Below are 18429 nucleotides of genomic sequence, written 5' to 3'. Positions count from 1 at the left end.
AATGTTATATGAAACATTGCCATAAAAGCGGTAGGTTAGGCTAGCCATAGAACCATGTTCAATCCACCATTTTCAATGTCCTGTACCAAGTCAAGAAAATGGCCATTGTTATATTATACTTCGTTTTTGTGTGTGTTACATTTAAGTGTTGTGTTTCTGTTGTGTCGTAGTTGTACTCTTATATTTGATGTGTTTCCCTCAGTTTTAGTTTGTAACCCGGATTTGTTTTTTTCAAAGTCGATTTATGAATTTCGAACAGCGGTATACTAATGTTGCCTTTATGTAAACCATCGTTTTAATCTATAAAAGAATATTTTTAGAGAATTGAATTCATCGCGTGTATCCCTGTAAAAGCTGACATTATGTTCTTTTTAATAGCCGAACTCCTCGTACATCTGTTTCCAATTTCAAAATAAGGGGAAATCTGAAGGGCAAATCAATACAGATTCAATGAGTTTAATTATTGACTTGCAAGTCAATAATACATCAGCAATATTTGAGAGAAACTGACAGCTTATAAATGTTTTTCTTCTTCAAAAGTTTGCTTTTATAAATACTTGAAACAAAATGGTAGCATTTTTTAATATTTGTTTAAATCGAAGCTAGTGCAAATTGAAGGCAACAGTTATATCTGTGGATGCTCCCTTTGGATAATAATTGGGAAGAGGGAGAAGATGAATAAAAGTAAAATTGTATTTTATAAAATCATATTTAAACATCTTAAGAAATATACATATTCAAATGTTCAACTCATTTTTTTTTGGGCAAATGACATGATCTTTGCATATACATGTACATTGTATGTTGGTATTATTCATTGAAATTCAAAAAAAAAATTATGAGTTAATGCGGGGTTATACCGGTAAATAGAATATAGTTTAACATATTTTATTTAAATATCAATAGAAAATTGAGATTTAATAAATGGACAGGCATTGAAAACCGTCTATTTATTCCACAAAGAGGTTATTCATATGATTTATTTGTCTGTATTTGAAATATTTTTACAAAAAGATTATGTAAAAACAATGGATATTTTCAGGGGGAATATTTTATTGATTATGCAAAATACCTAACAAATCCCTAAGCATACCAATTCACTGTAACAGATATACGTATAAAGAATAAAATACTGCATGTTTTATACTTTGTTTGCATTTTCATAGCTTGAAATAAGAGAATCAACATGTAAACGATGTAATGATTAGGTAAATAACCATCGCTCTCTAATTTGAACAAAAACAGAAACCCTTCTGTTATTGTCACCAGTACACAACTATAACACCTCTTATCTGCTTTACGCCCATGCGCCAAGTTAAAGTAATCGTAAACTTGAAATCATAAGGTTGCATAATCCGTGTAAAAACTTTAAAAGTCAATAATGGGACAATGTTATGAAAAACAATCATTGCTAGGAGGTTATAGTGAGGAAAAACGAAGCGATGCAGACGTACAGAAATTGGTTGATAACAATCCACAGGTAACGTATAGCATGACTACAGTAGTTTTTTGTTCATTTATCGAATATAAATAATATTGAATATTATATCTAACAAAAGACAAACTATTCAGTATTTATACATTTATGAAGTTCAGAAGGAACTATATCTGAGTTATTATCATTCCATTTGCTTTTTTCAATTTTATGTTCAGTATTAAGTAACATCAAAGCAGATCTCACGTCAAATAAAATGATTGCACCAAAATTATGTTGTTTACATCTGACGTGATAATCAACTTGCCTTCCATTTATATTTCCAATACAAGCTGCCATCGATCACGGTATATAATTGTTTGGCTTTGATGATTCAATATTTTCATTATTTATATCAGCGTTAGTACTACTTAAACATAGAAACAATTCCTACACTAGGAATAAGGCATACACCTTTTGTACATACGTTTTTGTAACGTTAATACTTTCTATTACAGATTAATAAGCTTTTTGTCAAATTAGTGTTAGTCATGTAAGGGGGTCGTTTTTGCAGTAGCTGTACACGTTTTACTATGCAGAACTGTATTATTACTTATGTAGTTTATTTCTAAATGAGTACTTTATGCTTGCAACTATTAATGGTTATTTCAGTTCTGACTTTCTGTCATCTGTGTTTTTTTGTATCTATAATATCAGCATTAAAAAGTAAAAACAAGTATATATATTATGTTACAGTGAATTTGTTTAATCAGGGATTATGTAGAATCCCTGATTTTTCAGGGATTATGTAGAATCACTAAACACATTAGTAATTATATATAATCCCTGAAATTGACCAGTGATTTTACATAATCACTGAACATTGTAATAATTATTCTACAAATTCCCTATAAATATGATTTTAGGGATTATGAATAATTTAATGGTCTTTTGTTTGATAAACAAAATTAATATAAACAAATTATAATTTTTAGTTTCTTTCATTTTCCTTGCCAGATGAAATAATTTGCTTTTAAACCAGAGGATGATCTAAAAGTTAAAACCAACACAAGGTTTCGAGATATAGTTGAAGACTTCAAAATTAATAATATTAACATTCCCTTTATAACGATAGCTTTACATGTATTGTTTGTTTATTAAAAAAGCCAGCGTCAAATGAATATGTATCCTCCATTTGTAAATCGACAAGCATGTTATTTGTGATAAATGTAAAACAAATGGTGAAGTAGATTATGGAACAACTGTTTTGTGTGGGTTTTTTTTGTTCAAAGAACAATTTGCAAGAAATTCAAACTGTGAGAAATTAGGCATCTAAATGTATAGAAAAAACAGGCAGAACTTGGAATTGACAAATAGAACAAACTTTGAGAGGAAGCTTGCATATTTTCATAGCAATTTGACAGGATAAAAAAGAAAAGGGAAACCCCAAAAAACATAATTTCAATTGCTAAAAAAAAGTCTGAAGAAGGATATTTCCTGACCACAAAACAATTGTATCTTTCTTGCTCGAACCAGTTCAAGGTTGCAAATTCCCATTTATTTATTTTTTTATTTTTTGGGGGGGTGGGGTGTTCATGTACCTTTGGATGTTTTTGTTGAACTTTTTATTTCTCTTAGGCGTGTTGTTAAAATCTGATTCGCTATGTACAGGAAAAGGATTTTTGAAAAGTGGATGTTGTGGTAAAAACAGATGTGAAGCATATAATTTCAATATATTGTTTTTAACATTCTAATATAGTGTGCCTAACTACTTTTAAAAAAACTGGGTTTATCATTTTGATATATTGTGCTTAACATTTCACAATTTTTGTTACTTTATTATGATGTTTATGTGATTTTATAGAATACATTATTTTACTTTTATTCATTTTCTTTAAAAATAAAAATATTTCTTCATTTCAGTTATTATGTAGAATCCCTGACGTTTTTTCTAGTGATTCTACATAATCCCTGAAAATTTCAGGGATTCTACATAATCACTAAACTAGCCAGGGATTCTACATAATCCCTGAAAATATCAGGGATTCTACATACTGACTGATTATACAAATTCACTGTAACATATATATTGTTTGTCTTTGATTTTGTTGTTATTCAGTTATTCCCCCCAAAAAAAAAAAAAAAAATCCATCTTCATGTCCCAAGCCAATTATATCGTGAATTATTAAACCTAGATCTGAACGGTCCCTTGCGACAATCTCCCGTTGATGGCAGTGTCTTCGGTATATTTATTGATAATTACTTTGAGATCTAGCTTTATTTATGCTTGATATATGATATATATTTGAAAACAGTGTGTTGTCTTTGGAAGTCTCTCAAATATATGTTGCAGTTTGGTGGCAGTTTAATACACACATACTTTATTTTAAATGTAGATGATATTAGCAGTAAAGGGAGCCTTGAATATTATTCAAACTCTTCAAATCACATCACTTACATACAGAACGCAAGTTGTAGCAGGAACAAATTACATTGTGAAGGTAAGATACTGGATAATTGATGATAATTTCACCTAGTTGATACCTTTTGTGAAAATATTTTTAAAAATATAAGTTTACATCTATATGTTGTTTATTGCATTTTAATACATGCTAAAAGATAATGCTGCCTTTCCATGCCTATTAGTGTTACAGTTTTTCTTAAATAGTAGACTATTTATTATCTCTTCCTCCTTAGTCATAAGAAAGTCATATTTCTTCGATAATTGTGAATTAAATAAAATGAACCTTCATTTTATTTGTAGGTAAAAACTCAAGATAACGATTATATGCTGCTTAGAATATTTCAACCGCTACCTGAACAAGGAAAGGCAGAGCTAGTGAAAGTTGAATTCACTCAACCCATTCCATCGGACTTTTGAGGAAAAACATATAGAAAGATATAATTCTTGGAATGTCATTGCCTCCTTTTATCTTATCTTTTATGTACGTCATATTTAAACATTTTTATACTATTAGAACTTTCCAATTGTCTTTTTTTATGGTTTGAATTTAGGAAAAGGAAATCGATGTATTCAAAACTAAGGTACGATCATTATATTATACCCCGCTTCCATGAAAATATAAATAGAAGTTAATTTCTTTGGGTCTGTCCAAAATATGTTTATGTCGTAGCTTTTTTATGTATGACATTAAGCTTCTTCTGGTTTGCCAATCATGTTATGAGTCTTCAGCTATTATGGTGTTCAATTATCCGATTACTAAATAAATACTCACATCTTTAAAATTTCCTGCATTTTTTAATTGAAAGGAAACATAGAGTGGGCTAAATCTCACAGAACAAATACTTGCACTAACAGTAACGAGTAAGGAGTACAGTTTTTAAAAGATACTAATATCTCTGAAAATAGTTTACGCTATCAATTTTGAAATGGTTGAGCAATTTGTAAAAAAACAAATTTAGACACAAGAACAAAAAATTTCTCAGTAAAATATAATAGACAGATCACAGAGAACGCAGGCGTCGACAAAAGAGATCTTTTAATATACTTTTTGATGACATTTTGCATATCGGTCTGAACTATTTAGCTTGTCGAAGCAAGCGCTTCTTGTTTCCCATGTCTTATTTCGGTTGTTATCAGAATGATTTTGTCAAATTTAGCAAACATATCTAAATTTTTTTTTTTATCTTTTATTAAAAATGTGCAAATAAACGCTTTGAATAGAAAACTTAACATAATTTTTATCTTGAAATATTGAACGTTATAATTGGGGCCAAACTTACTATCAGCATATTTAGGGGGAGGGTGAAGCTTTCAAAAGTGTTGTACAGCAGTCAACATTGTTTTATAATCCTAATCACTTTAAAAACGGACAACTATATAAAACATGGCATGGAAACACTCTATAAGTGAGGCTTTATAAAGTCTAGGTGGCATCTGCAACCTCTTGCATACCGAATGATTTGCGAAACTTATATCCGATATGCAGGTCGAGTTAGTATATTGATGCTTAGTTGGGGGAATTTTATAATTTCAAAATTTAAATCGACTCGTTTGTCATAGATTCTTGTACTGAAATAGCCGCTTATGTCAAATTCGAGACATCAGTCTAAAAATGAGGCGGGGTAAGAAATCTCTGTTGTTTGCTTAGTTTATAGGTCTAGATGATATATTAATGACGACCAATTAAACAAGTATTGGTTGGTAGTAGAACGAACACATCTTCAAAATATCTATATGTGAAATTAAATGATCTGGCTTCCTGCTTTTTGACAAATATCTTAAGGAACCCCGACTCATTTCAAAATCAAAAGAAAACAGTTGTTTTCGATTTTGTTTGCTTTGTCTCATATTTTTTTGGTTCTTTATTTCAATAGTTTGATTTGCTGACTGTGCTGTTACATCACTGTCCTAGGTTTCAAAAACAATACATTTATGTCGCATGCTACCATGTTTTAATTGAAACACATTATAGATTATTTGTTTAGACGATCTTTTAATTTCAGATGGGATTCAATAAAGGTTATAAAATGATTAAACACCAAAATAGTTAGTTTCCGAGTAACCATGAAATAATCTGTTTCCTAATATAATTATTTTCAAATTATTTTTTTTGAACAAAAATTCCCATCGAGTAGCTTCCATACTCCTGACTTCTATTTCATACAATACAAATTGTAAATTTCTCTGCCAGCAACGAAGTGTTAAATCCTGAGCTGCAGGTACCCTCGGGGACGAAACATCCACCAGCGGTGGCATTAACCCAGTGGTGTAAATAGTTATCAAAGGTACCATGATTATAATTAAGTACGCCAGACGCGCATTTCGTCTACACAACATATGGATAGTATTAACAGGTGAATTTCTTCCACGAATAATAGTTTTTGGACGTTATGCATCTTTGAACATTCAGAAATTTTTATTATAAAAAGTCAAAGGTGAGTGCTTTTCTTATTTACACAGGCAAAATTTGCTCACATGAATTTCACATCAATCTCACGTGAAATTTACCTGAATAATTGTTATGTGAGATTCGCCTCAATCGAGCTTACACCTGAAACTCAAGTGAGAATTTTCATGTGAATTTCATTGAGATTCACAGGAATCTAATGTGAATTTTTCACATGAATTTAACGTAATATTTACAACAACAAAAATTTGAGAATCAAGTGAGTTTCACGCATTAGGTCGTTTGAGGTGAAACTGATGTGAATTTCACGTGAAGTTCACATGAATTAAAATGCAAATACATAAACTCGTTTATAATTGTCATTTGGTTAGTTTCATTTTGATTTACTGCAAAATATTTCAAACATGTTCAATTTAAAAGAGGGACGAAAGATACCAAAGGGACAGTCAATTTTCTTATAATGAACGTCGATCAAAGCATAGACTAATATGCTTGTTGTAATTCGTCGTTACCATTTATACTCCTGGCTTTTTATATGTTATCATTAAACGTTTAAAATGAAAAAAAAGATGGGACATTAAACTATGACATGATAAGATCTATGTTTATGTTCATACTGTATATATGAAACATGTTTTCTTTACACAAGTGTCATTGAGTACCTCATTGAGGAAAACCCTTATTAATGGTTAGAGATGCAGTCATAATCTAATAGAATAAAATTGAGAAAGGAAATGGGGAATGTGTCAAAGAGACAACGACCCAACCATATAAAAAAAAACCAGCAGAAGGACACCAACAGGTCTTCAATGTAGCGAGAAATTCCCGGAGGCGTCCTGCAGCTGGCCCCTAAACAAATATATAGACAAAACTGTTTAGTGTCTTTAAATATCAGCTGTATTTGTACGAGGCTAGGAAACAAGATGTATGCGAGCTTTTAGCGAGCTACTATACACTAAACAGTTATTGTCTTTATCCTGCAAGTAATTCTGTATATTGTTTGTTGTTTGAAAGACACAAAAAAACTAACATATTTAGCATTTATTTTCGATTTGTAATCCCTTGAGGCCAGGTAGTAATATAAAAATCACACATTACGCTGAAGACGGGTTCGCAAAAAAAGAATCTCGAATGGTCAACAATAATACATCGCTCAAGGTGAATAATTATCTATTTTAACATAACTATAACGTCAACAGTACAAACAAATAACAAAACATTGTCAAATTTGAAACAGCAGTGTACGAGTTGTCCTACGCTTCAGACTTGACATTCACTAAACATGCATGCTGAAATTGACATGGTTGATTTTGTAACACAATCATTCACATTCAAGTTTTGAAATCATTGGAAAGCAACTGGAATACACATTCTGAGGGTCACACATGTTCAAACAATACTCAGTCCGGCAGTGGGCGGAGCTTTAAAGCGATATATGTACAGTATACAGATACAGCAAAGCGATATCTGTAGGGCTGTATCTGTATAGTAGGACACCCAATTGCAGGATAAATACTAGTTCAGTGATAGAGAACGCCTAACTAAACTCCAAATTGTACACAAGAAACTAAAATTAAAATAGTACAAGACTAACAAAGGCCAGAGGCTCCTTACATGGGACAGGCGAAACAATTCGGCGGGGTTAAACATGTTATGAGATCTCAACCCTCCCCTATACCTCTAGCCAATGTAGAAAAGTAAACACATAACAATACACATATTAAAATTCAGTTCAAGGGAAGTCCGAGTCCGATGTCAGAAGATGTAATGTTGTTAGGTGATTTCCTATCAAAAACACATATTCAAAAAAGAAGAGGTAGAAGAGAAACAGATCTTCCTTTTGCCAAAATGTATTTACGTAAATGAAACTTTTCTGTGTCACGACGAAATTGTCTTGGTTTTAATATAAATCAAAACTTATAAGAATTTAATTCATTTCAATTATTAGTTCAAAAGTTTGACAATATGCATAAACATACATGTTCACCTCTTCTATAGTTGTGGTTCTTTCACCACTGCTTCTATTCTTGATATTTACTTACATTTTCCTTTTGCAAAATGAATCGATCTGTGATAGAGAGAGAAAGAAACAATTGAAGTAAAATAAAATACACATTTACAGTATCATTTGTTAGGGTTACTGACTGTACTCTTATTAGACCTTCACAACAACTATCTACACCTACAGTTGACAACATACATGTATGTACATGTTAGTGGTCATTTTAAAGTAGTAATGGATAGCATTATTGTCAGTAACTGCATTGAACATGTTCAAAGGAAGATAATGTTCCCTTGTTTCTGTTGTAAACCATTTACGGATTTAAATTTTTAAATTGAGTATGAATAAGGGTGTAGATGGAGTTAACAAAATAAACATATTAAAACAATATAACAAGATCGAAAAATAGGCCATAACAATACTAGGGTGCTACAAAAAGGTGTGTAGTTTGGCCCCTGTGGATTTTTCAAATATGAGAGCTAGTGTGCGATAACTTCATTTTTGCATAGCTGAAGATTAAAATAGCCTTCATATTGGGTTTATACGAACATCAAGATCATGTAATGTATGTATAGGCTGTTTTCTGTATGACAGTCCGTATTTGCATATCCATACCATGCATTGGTCCGGAAGTTATTGTAATTTTTTTAAGTTTTAAGTTTTTGTCTCACGAAATTTGTGATTAAATTTTTCGAAATACACCAATTTTTTATTTGATCATTAGGAAGATTAATGTCAACACATTCTTAAAATGTATCACTCAAAGACATTGCAATTCTAGTTTGATCAAAATTTTGGGGGGATATGTGACATTTTCACCCCCCCCCCCCCTTTAGCAATATGTTATGGTAAATAAATGCAGAGTGTTGTCATGGATACACATAAAAGGAATTATATTTTACCCTTTCAACTTTTGAAATTTAAATCTATGGAATAAACTGATTACATACAAATGCACATGTACAACACAAACAGTTATGATAGCGTATTAAAAATCCAGGAATAGGAGATGATAAAACTTTTTTCATGTGGCTCATTTTTAATTTTATTTTCTGACTGTGAGTTGCTCATTTTATTACAAACCTGTTTAATTATGTGAGTCATAATCGGAGAAAGGAGGACAGGTAGGTACGACAATAGAATATATCCTCTATCATTCATAAAACAGATATTCCACAAGTTGTAACCAACTTGTGATTGGATGAAGGGAGGAATTTAACTTCACCACTTGGAGTTTCTGGCTGAATAGATTCACTGTGAACAGTAACCTCCATCTAGAAAATCATAAATTAGAAAAACAGGCATCTAATCGGAATCTCCACTGGGAGATATATATTTCGTATGCAGGCGCTGCTGGAATATTAGTTTAAACATATTTATTCATAGTGGATTGGGAAACATGTTTTGCAATTTATATTAATCCCTTTCCACTTTGCGGGTGCGAGTGATGCCTTGTAGCGGCAATAACCTACCCTTTTTCGAAATCTACCAGAATTACTTTTACGTGCAAGAGATATAGCTCTCTCTTAACAAGGGTCAGCCATTATTATGACATGTATCGTCCCCTTCCGACGGACTATCATCGTTTCCTCAAGACCATACTCGAAAATGGTGTCAAGGGAGAGCCGAAAATTCAGTTCCTTATGAAATTAAATAGTAAAATCATTTTGATGTGCTATAAGTATAATTTGCAGAGCATTAAATAAAATCAACATAGATACACGGATTGCAATTTTGTATGTGCGCTAGACGAGTTGTTTGTCTACAAAAGACACATCAGTGACGCTCGAATAGAAAAAGGCCAAATGATGTACGAAGTTGAAGAGTAATGAGGACCGAACATTCCATTTGTCGTTTAACAAAATTTCAGAAGATTCTTGATTTTCCCCTTACAATTTGAGGACGAAAATGTGCATGCAAATATAAGGTAACAGTTTCCGCCATTTTCAAATATTCAAATATATGTATCAAGAAAAGGAGCTTCCGAGTTGACTCAGTCACCTGTTCTGAAATAGACAATAAATATTAGAATACTTCATACTGATTCGATTTTTGTTTTGCTTATCACAAATACTGTTGACACGGCATAGAAAACATATGTTTTACATTATCAAAATAACTATTTTGACATAATAGTTTTTTTTATTCTTAAAAGACAAACAAATAAATATCTATCAAGCAGAATTAAATTATCATGTGTTGACCATGCTGGACAAATAATGGTTGCAGAAATCGCGCAAGTCTAGTTCATCTATCAATTATTATTACAGCATGTCACCATAAGGCCTACATGTAAACATGTACATGTACGTGCAGTTACAAATACATTTAACTGTAAATTAAAAACAGCTTTATTTTCTCAAGTTTATTTGTATGATTTTCTTGAAAGATATTTCCCTGTTTTATTTTTTTCAATTTAATACACATAATAAGAATATAGAAAATGAATAGTATAAAATTATATAATGCAAGGCAGGATGTTTTTTAATTTATTGTTATTTTCTAGTTATCAGTGACTGCTATACAATGAAGTACTCTTATATCTGTACTGCGTTTGTCTTTTTTTTGTAGGAATGTATAAATACCCTGTCACGTCGGCCTGTGTTTATGTTAGTTTACTTATTTTCCTGCTTTGTATCGATCTAATGAGGTAATGCCTTAGCTTGTTAGGCGCAGGGTTTAGCACCAATAAATATGTTTTATTACGCTAAATTATGTATGTGCCTGTTTTAAGTCCGGATCATGTAATTCAGTGGTTATAGTTCATGCATGTTCACAACAGCGAAAAAAAATATGGAAAACAGACGTAAATTGCACTATTAAATTAAATCATAAAGGAACTCACTATAAATTGTTCAGGGCGAAGTTGCAGTAGGTTATTTCTGCAAAGTAAATTTATCGTCTACAAGGCAAACAAATTTAGACAGCAAGTTTAGTCTTTTTTCTAAACTTTGTTTCTCTTCTATGATAATATCGGTTTGTTATACATAAGAAGACACGGCAGATATATTTTGGTAATATATATAATTTTTTTTTTACCACCGACGTTGATGCTGGTAAAACACACACTTTTCTGGATACATTACGGCGGATGCCACGTGTCCTGCAGGATCTACTTTTCCTTCCGGAGCACCTGAGATCACCTCCCAGTTTTTGTTGGGGTTCGTGTTGCTTAGTTTTTAGTTGTCTATGCTGTGTCTTGTGTACCATTATTTGTTTGTTGGTCTTTTCTTTGTTAGCCATTCCGTTGTTAATTTCGATCTATGGGTTTGACTGTCCCTCTGGTATCTTATGCCCTTCTTCTTTGGCTTCGAGTTAAGGGCGGTTTCAAATTGAGACATGCAACCAGAAACTTTAGTCTTTAGTATAATAATCATGCCAGTTAATCTAATAATAAATTTCCCATTGGATTTCTGCCATATTTTCCACGATTTATTCCGGACATCAGCTTAGTTTTGTTCAATCGAATTTTCTATTTAAAATTCTTCCTGCATATGCAAACAATATTTGCCAATAGAATTTATGCTTACAATACAAAATTTTCTATCAGAAAAAGGAATACATATGATATATTATTCAAAATGTTAAAATATTGATAACACTTATTTTTACATTTATATTATCGACTACTCATAAATCAGAAATTATTTTCTTCAATATTGAAATTGAGAATGTAAACCTGTAATGCGTCGAAAAGACAACAACCCGACCAAAGAACAGATAATATACCAAGACAAAAATGGATCTTCAACACAGCGAAAAAATCCCGCACTCGGAGGAGGATTTCAGCTGACCCGTAAACAACAACGTAAATTAGTTCAGCGAAACTAGATGTCACACTAAATTCCGAAACATGTAAATGAACCGAAATAAAATTTAAAAAAAAACTAAAACATACAAGACTAACTGAGGCCAGAGGTTCCTAATTTGGACAGGCGTAAAAAAAGCGGTGGGGTTAAACAAGTTTTGTGAGATATCAATCATCCTCTATACCTCTAGCAAATGTAGATTAAACAAACATTTCCTTTTGAATGGTTTTACAATAGTAATTTTGGGGCCCTCTATAGTTTGTTGTTCGGTGTGAGCCAAGGCTCCGTGTTGAAGGCCATACATTGACCTATAATGGTTACTTTTATAAATTGTTATTTGGATGGAGAGTTGTTTCATAGGCACTCATACCCCATCTTCCTATATCTACATAGTATAATACGCACAGTAAAATACTGTAACAGTTTCAAAGAAGTCGGAGTCCAATGTTAGAGTATGCTACAGAAAGAGTTCAGAAAGATGACAATAAGTAACATAAATAAATTGTAAGTAAAAGCTTTCCGTATTCTCGGCATCCGGTAAAAAAGTTTTTAAAACCAATAATTTTAATGGGAAAGATCAGTTCATATTGTAATATGTGTTTTGAAAGCAAAAAGCTGTTGATCAAGTTCTTTGTGGCAGTGGGTATCCTTTAATTTAAATCAGACTAAAGAAAGATTTATTTGCATTTTTCAAAGTAAAGTGCGTAACGAAACTACTATTTTAAAACTGTTATCACTAACACCTTGTATAAGCCACAAAATTTGGAGGGATTGGATGTTAGCTTGGACTTGATTTGTAGGAATTATTTGTTTTCCTTAGTCTGAAAAAGCATTAGCTATTGCAGTTTATATACACTAAGTGTGGATAGATATCTTTTTCGTAGGGATTTTTTTTTTCAAATTGAATTTAGTATTAGTCGGGGATAAAAAAAATTAAGACCCTGATTTGAACCTATTGTTTGTCGTGTTATAGGCTGTCTATTAAACCTGACCATTTGCACCAGAAAACTTTAAGTCAACGGATTTATATCTGTACCTCGTAAGGATAAAAACATTGCCGTTACGGTATGGGTGTTTTACGAGTTGTATTTATAAGACGAGTAGTTGGTGAGTTTTTTTTAAGACCCCAATTGTTAGCCAATGGTGTAAAACTTCCGCGAGTTGTCCCGCATGGGCCTGTTGGTAATAGAAGGCTAAGGCCTCTGTCTTTCATGTGCAACCAGTTCAATTTAAATTATTGTCATAGAGAGTTTTTGAACAATTAAGTTTAGTGCGTAGGATAGTACGGGGGTCAGTTATGTCAGACTCTAATATTGGAACACTGGTATAGCCCTCAACGAGATTATCAAACCTCGACCTTTTGGTCCAGGAAGCCTTAAGTCAAATAATGACTTTAATTTTACTAAGTGCGAATTAAGACTTTCCTTTATATGATATATTATATGTCTTAAATTGTGAAGCACGATATTTATGTTTAGGTAAGGCATATATAATACTATTTTCTATAAATATTGAACAAAAAACGAACTTATAAAAGTCATGGCATTGGTTTTCGACTTTTAAATTATAAGTTTGATAGAAGAAACGAAACATCTTTCTTTTCTAGAGTTATTGTTCTTTCGCCGCTACCGTCCAGTATCAAATGTTTCACATGTTTTTTTCACCGCTGATACGTAATTTGACGTGGCTGCGCATTTATTAATCCTGTTTAGCTTACTAACATCTTTAAATCAAGATGTTTTGCCGGATTAGCAAAATAAAGTAATACCATATTTTCATAATCTAGTCAGCACTAAGGGTACTTGAATAAAAAATGCAAATAAATTAGATGTTCGGTAATTGTATTCCCAAACACGTTTGACGCTCAAATTAACACATTAGCTATGGTGTCCAGTTGGATTCGTGTTTTTTTCGAGTTAATTAATCAGGTTTTTCGATAGGGACCTAATTTTTAACGTAATTTGATGTCAAATTCAAACAATCAGACCTCATTTTTGAAGTTTTAAATAGCTAGCATTTGTGATAGAAAGTAATTTCTATGACGTACTTATTCTCTTAGCTATAGTAGTTAATCCTTTTGGGCCAATTTTGCTTTATCTTCTTTTTTTTTTTAGAACTTTATTAAAAGGTCATAATAAAGAAGATCGAAGTTTTACGTGTGAGCTATTACTAACATTCAGATTATTTTCATTATCGTGCAAAACGAATACCTCGCGAACTTTACGTTTGGTGTACAGTTTGTACTGCTCGGTCTTCCATGTGCTCCACGAAACCCCTTTCTAAATTATTTTAACATCTATTTTATCAGCAATCAAAGACGGGCTTCAAAGTTATTGTGAAACTGCCTATTCTAGAGGTGGCGTGAATCAGATGTGGATACTTAAAAATTCCAAAGATCTTTTAGAGTACATACAATCTAACTCTCTTCATCTTGTAACAGTATTAAAACATTTGACTTTTCTACTCTTTACACAAGTATTCCACATTCCAAACTAAAAGACAAATTAAAAGAGTTGGTATTACTTTGCTTCATAAAAAAGAATGGCCAACGTAGATACAAGTATCTTGTCTTAAGGAGGGATAAATCCTACTTTGTAAAGAATCATTCTGATTCAAACAAAAAATTCTCTGAAACCGATATTATCAAGATGCTTGATTTCTTGATTGACAACATATTTGTTACGTTCGTTTTTCATCAGACTGTCGGCATCCCAATGGGAACTAACTGTGCCCCTCTACTTGCTGACTTGTTTCTTTATTATTATGAGGCTGACTTCATGCAGGAACTTCTTAGGAAGAAAGATAAGAAGTTACCAATATCATTTAACTCTACTTTCCGCTATATAGATGACGTTCTTTCACTAAACAATTCAAAATTTGGTGACTATGTGGATCGCATCTATCCCATCGATTTGGAGATAAAGGATACTACAGATACAGTTAAGTCGGCTTCATATCTTGACTTACATATAGAAATTGACAATGAGGGTCGGTTGAAGACAAAACTTTACGACAAAAGAGATGATTTCAGCTTTCCAATTGTGAACTTTCCATTTCTAAGTAGCAACATTCCAGCAGCACCTGCATACGGTGTATATATCTCCCAATTGATACGATATTCCCGTGCTTGCATTTCCTATCATGATTTTCTTGATAGAGGGTTACTGCTAACAAGGAAGCTATTAAACCAAGAGTTCCAAATGGTGAAGTTGAAATCATCCCTTCGTAAATTTTACGGACGCCATCACGAGTTGGTTGACCGTTACGGAATAACCGTTTCACAAATGATATCAGATATGTTCCTTACGTCGTAACTACAATCCCCTTCCCTTTCATGAATTTGACCTACCGAATTAGACTATTTACCGGATTTGTAATCACATAAGCAACACGACGGGTGCCGCATGTGGAGCAGGATCTGCTTACCCTTCCGGAGCACCTGAGATCACCCCTAGTTTTTAGTGGGGTTGGTGTTGTTTATTCTTTAATTTTCTATGTTGTGTCATGTGTACTATTGTTTTTCTGTTTGTCTTTTTCATTTTTAGCCATGGCGTTGTCAGTTTGTTTTAGATTTACGAGTTTGACTGTCCCTTTGGTATCTTTCGTCCCTCTTTTGTAGATACATGTACATGTAAGTGTCACCACCATATGTTCCAACTTATAAAATCGTATCCTGTATCTCCTTTCCCCTTTCCTGGGAAACTGTTTATTCATGAAAAGCTTTCGAGGCTTTCAATTTCATGAGAATTATTTTTTTTAAACTTTAACTATAAACATGTATCCAAAAACTCATCCAGAACGTCAATCTTCTTTTAACAAAATGTAATTCTTTTCCATTCAACTTACGATATAATGCCTCAATGCAAGTATTTTTAACAAGACAAATGGAACAAATAAACACATTTCATAAAGAATTTTAAATTCATAAATGGTCCTGCATGCTTTTTTATGTGCAGTACGTGGTTGTTATAGGTTATAGTCAATTTCTACCCAAATATTTAGATATCCTGAAACATATAATAAGCTTTTACATATAAACATAAGAAGATGTGTTATGATTGCCAATGAGACAATTCTCCACAAGAAACCAAATGATATAGAAGTTTACAACTGTCGAATCAGTTGTTGTTGTTGTTGTAAGTAGATATTTCAATATATTTCAAAGGAGTAGGTCCGGTAAGGACCGATTTTGGCCTCAAATTTCAGGTTCATTTGACGAAAGATTTTGACCAGTTTTTAAACACTTAAAAGTGTCTTTTTTATTTGAATCAATTAGTTTATGTGAAAGATTTTAACTGATTAAGTCATTAAAAACGATCCGATTCAAGCTTAATTATGAACAATATACCAAATATGCCGAAAAATGTCACTTTTCAGATGGTTTTTGTCAAAAATGAAAGTGGCCGCATCCGTGTTCATCCTCAACCGTTTTATATGTTTTGTATTATCAAAAAATACAACTTACATTTCAATATTAAGGATGAACAGGAATGCGGCTACTTTCGTTTTACACGAAAACCGTTTAAAATTTAACTAAAAGGCTAGAATTGTGAAGATTTCAGTAATTTACTAATAGCATGACTTAATGGTGCTAGTTCCCGGTATATGTGCATTGTATTATCAAAAACAGGCCATATTTATGTAGCAGAAGCATTCTATTGTCCAATAAATAACTTAACGTTTACATTTTAACAATTTTGTAAAACTGCTATATTTTGGGGCCAAAAGGGGGTCTTACCGGATCTACTCCTTTCAATGTTGTGTCCGCGTTTAAGGTTGGTTTTTTTTTTTTGGGGGGGGATTAACAATATCCCATATTCCAAAAGTGCAATCCTTTAAATTCATTGCTCAAAATTAAAGTCCCGTAGACCACATTTTAATATGCCATATGTTTTGCCTCCAATATCACACTAAAATTTATGCGCGAAATGAACAAAAGTTTCCATCAATAACTTTTTAACTGCATTATCGGATTAAACAGTTTACTTTTATCGGTGGAAATGAGTGTTCATATTGCCCTTTTCCTTATATTTGAATAACAATGTATATATATTTGCCGTGTACGATTTTGTACAGGTTATAACATGTACACAATTTTTGTACATGTTATGACTTGTATAATGCAAAAATACAAGTTATTACATGTACAAAAGTACCTCGCCTCATGCAATGATCTTATAGTTTCTAAAAAAAAAATGAGTTATAAATTAACATAAGTCATGCTGAAGGCCAAAAACGTTGAAGAGAAATCCAAAGATATTGATAATGAAGCGTGGTCCAATGAAAACTATTTCATCTTTCTCTTGCTTTTACAGAGTAAGCATCTAAGACATTGTTTTAGTCTTTGCATGCTATAAAACGAGAGGGAGGAATATTTACTCAAAAATATTAGCCATTGTTCTTAATTTATTTGGAAGAATTTAGTTACTAGTATCTAATGAAGTTGTCATCGAGGGAATGCAAGCTTTTAGTAAATGGTGTCACACTCACTGGGGTAAAGCTGATGACCGTCACTGCATTCACGGTCATCCCAAGATGTCGGACGAAAAATTAGGTCAGTATTTTTATCGCCTGTTAAGGTGTTTCTACATCATTTTCTTTACAAATCATACATTGGTACGATGTAAATTTATAAAAGATTCACACAGAAGTCACAAATCTCTACCGAGGAACGTGTATAAAACGGGAAATTCGCTAAAATGACCGTAAATCATCTTTAAAATATTTTCAAGATGACCGTAACATATAATAAGGATGACCGTGATTGGTAAAATGATGATCGTAATTTCGAAAGGATGACCGTAATTTATAAAGGATGACCGTAATTTATAAAGGATGACCGTACCTTTCATAGTATAACCGTCATTTCTAAGAAATATCTGTATTACCTTTGGTGTATCAAATAATTAATCGTGTTGGTGTAAGACGTATTTATAAGACAACATTAGTTTAAACAATATTTATTCAGATCATTCATCATGATACGATATTATACCAAGGAAATAATATTCAGGATTCAGTAACAAGCAATTTGCTTTTACAAATCTGTATCCTTTACAAAAATAATACACTTATCGAACAATACATAAATATAAATACTGGCATGCTCTGTAATAAATATATGAATATGAAAAAGGTGAAAGAAGGAGAAGAAAAAATGTAATGATAAAAAAAAAACAACAAACAAACATGGATTGTTGTAATGAATACAGCGTGAAATGCTTTGGTTCCTATTGAGTGATGAAGCATTAACATCAAGGGTTAAAACGTTTACTTTTAATAATATATTTTTGCACCAAACTAAATAAAAGACTATTTTGCTCATCTGAGAGT

General features: G+C 32.1%; 1 protein-coding gene across 1 annotated transcript; it reads left to right on the top strand.

Annotated features, from left to right (window-relative positions):
• Positions 1–1338: 1338 nt before the first annotated feature.
• On the top strand, positions 1339–5029 carry LOC134684070 (cystatin-A-like). The gene is made up of 3 exons (XM_063543359.1): positions 1339–1480; positions 3811–3915; positions 4179–5029. Exons 1-3 carry the CDS (start codon positions 1382–1384, stop codon positions 4293–4295), a joined length of 321 nt encoding a protein of 106 aa, XP_063399429.1. The 5' UTR covers positions 1339–1381; the 3' UTR covers positions 4296–5029.
• Positions 5030–18429: the final 13400 nt, after the last annotated feature.

The sequence above is a fragment of the Mytilus trossulus genome, chromosome 9 (genome assembly GCF_036588685.1).
Source record: "Mytilus trossulus isolate FHL-02 chromosome 9, PNRI_Mtr1.1.1.hap1, whole genome shotgun sequence".
Lineage (NCBI taxonomy): Eukaryota > Metazoa > Mollusca > Bivalvia > Mytilida > Mytilidae > Mytilus > Mytilus trossulus.
Note: the sequence above shows the minus strand (reverse complement) of the source record. Positions and strands in the feature narration are given on the sequence as shown.

What these genes read in the sequence shown, in the direction of transcription:
- LOC134684070 (XM_063543359.1), top strand. Translation starts at nt 1,382, where the DNA reads ATGGGACAATGTTATGAAAAACAATCATTGCTAGGAGGTTATAGTGAG. An exon ending in TGGTTGATAACAATCCACAG is followed by an intron (nt 1,481 to 3,810) that starts GTAACGTATAGC and finishes TTTTAAATGTAG; the next exon opens with ATGATATTAGCAGTAAAGGG. An exon ending in GAACAAATTACATTGTGAAG is followed by an intron (nt 3,916 to 4,178) that starts GTAAGATACTGG and finishes TTTTATTTGTAG; the next exon opens with GTAAAAACTCAAGATAACGA.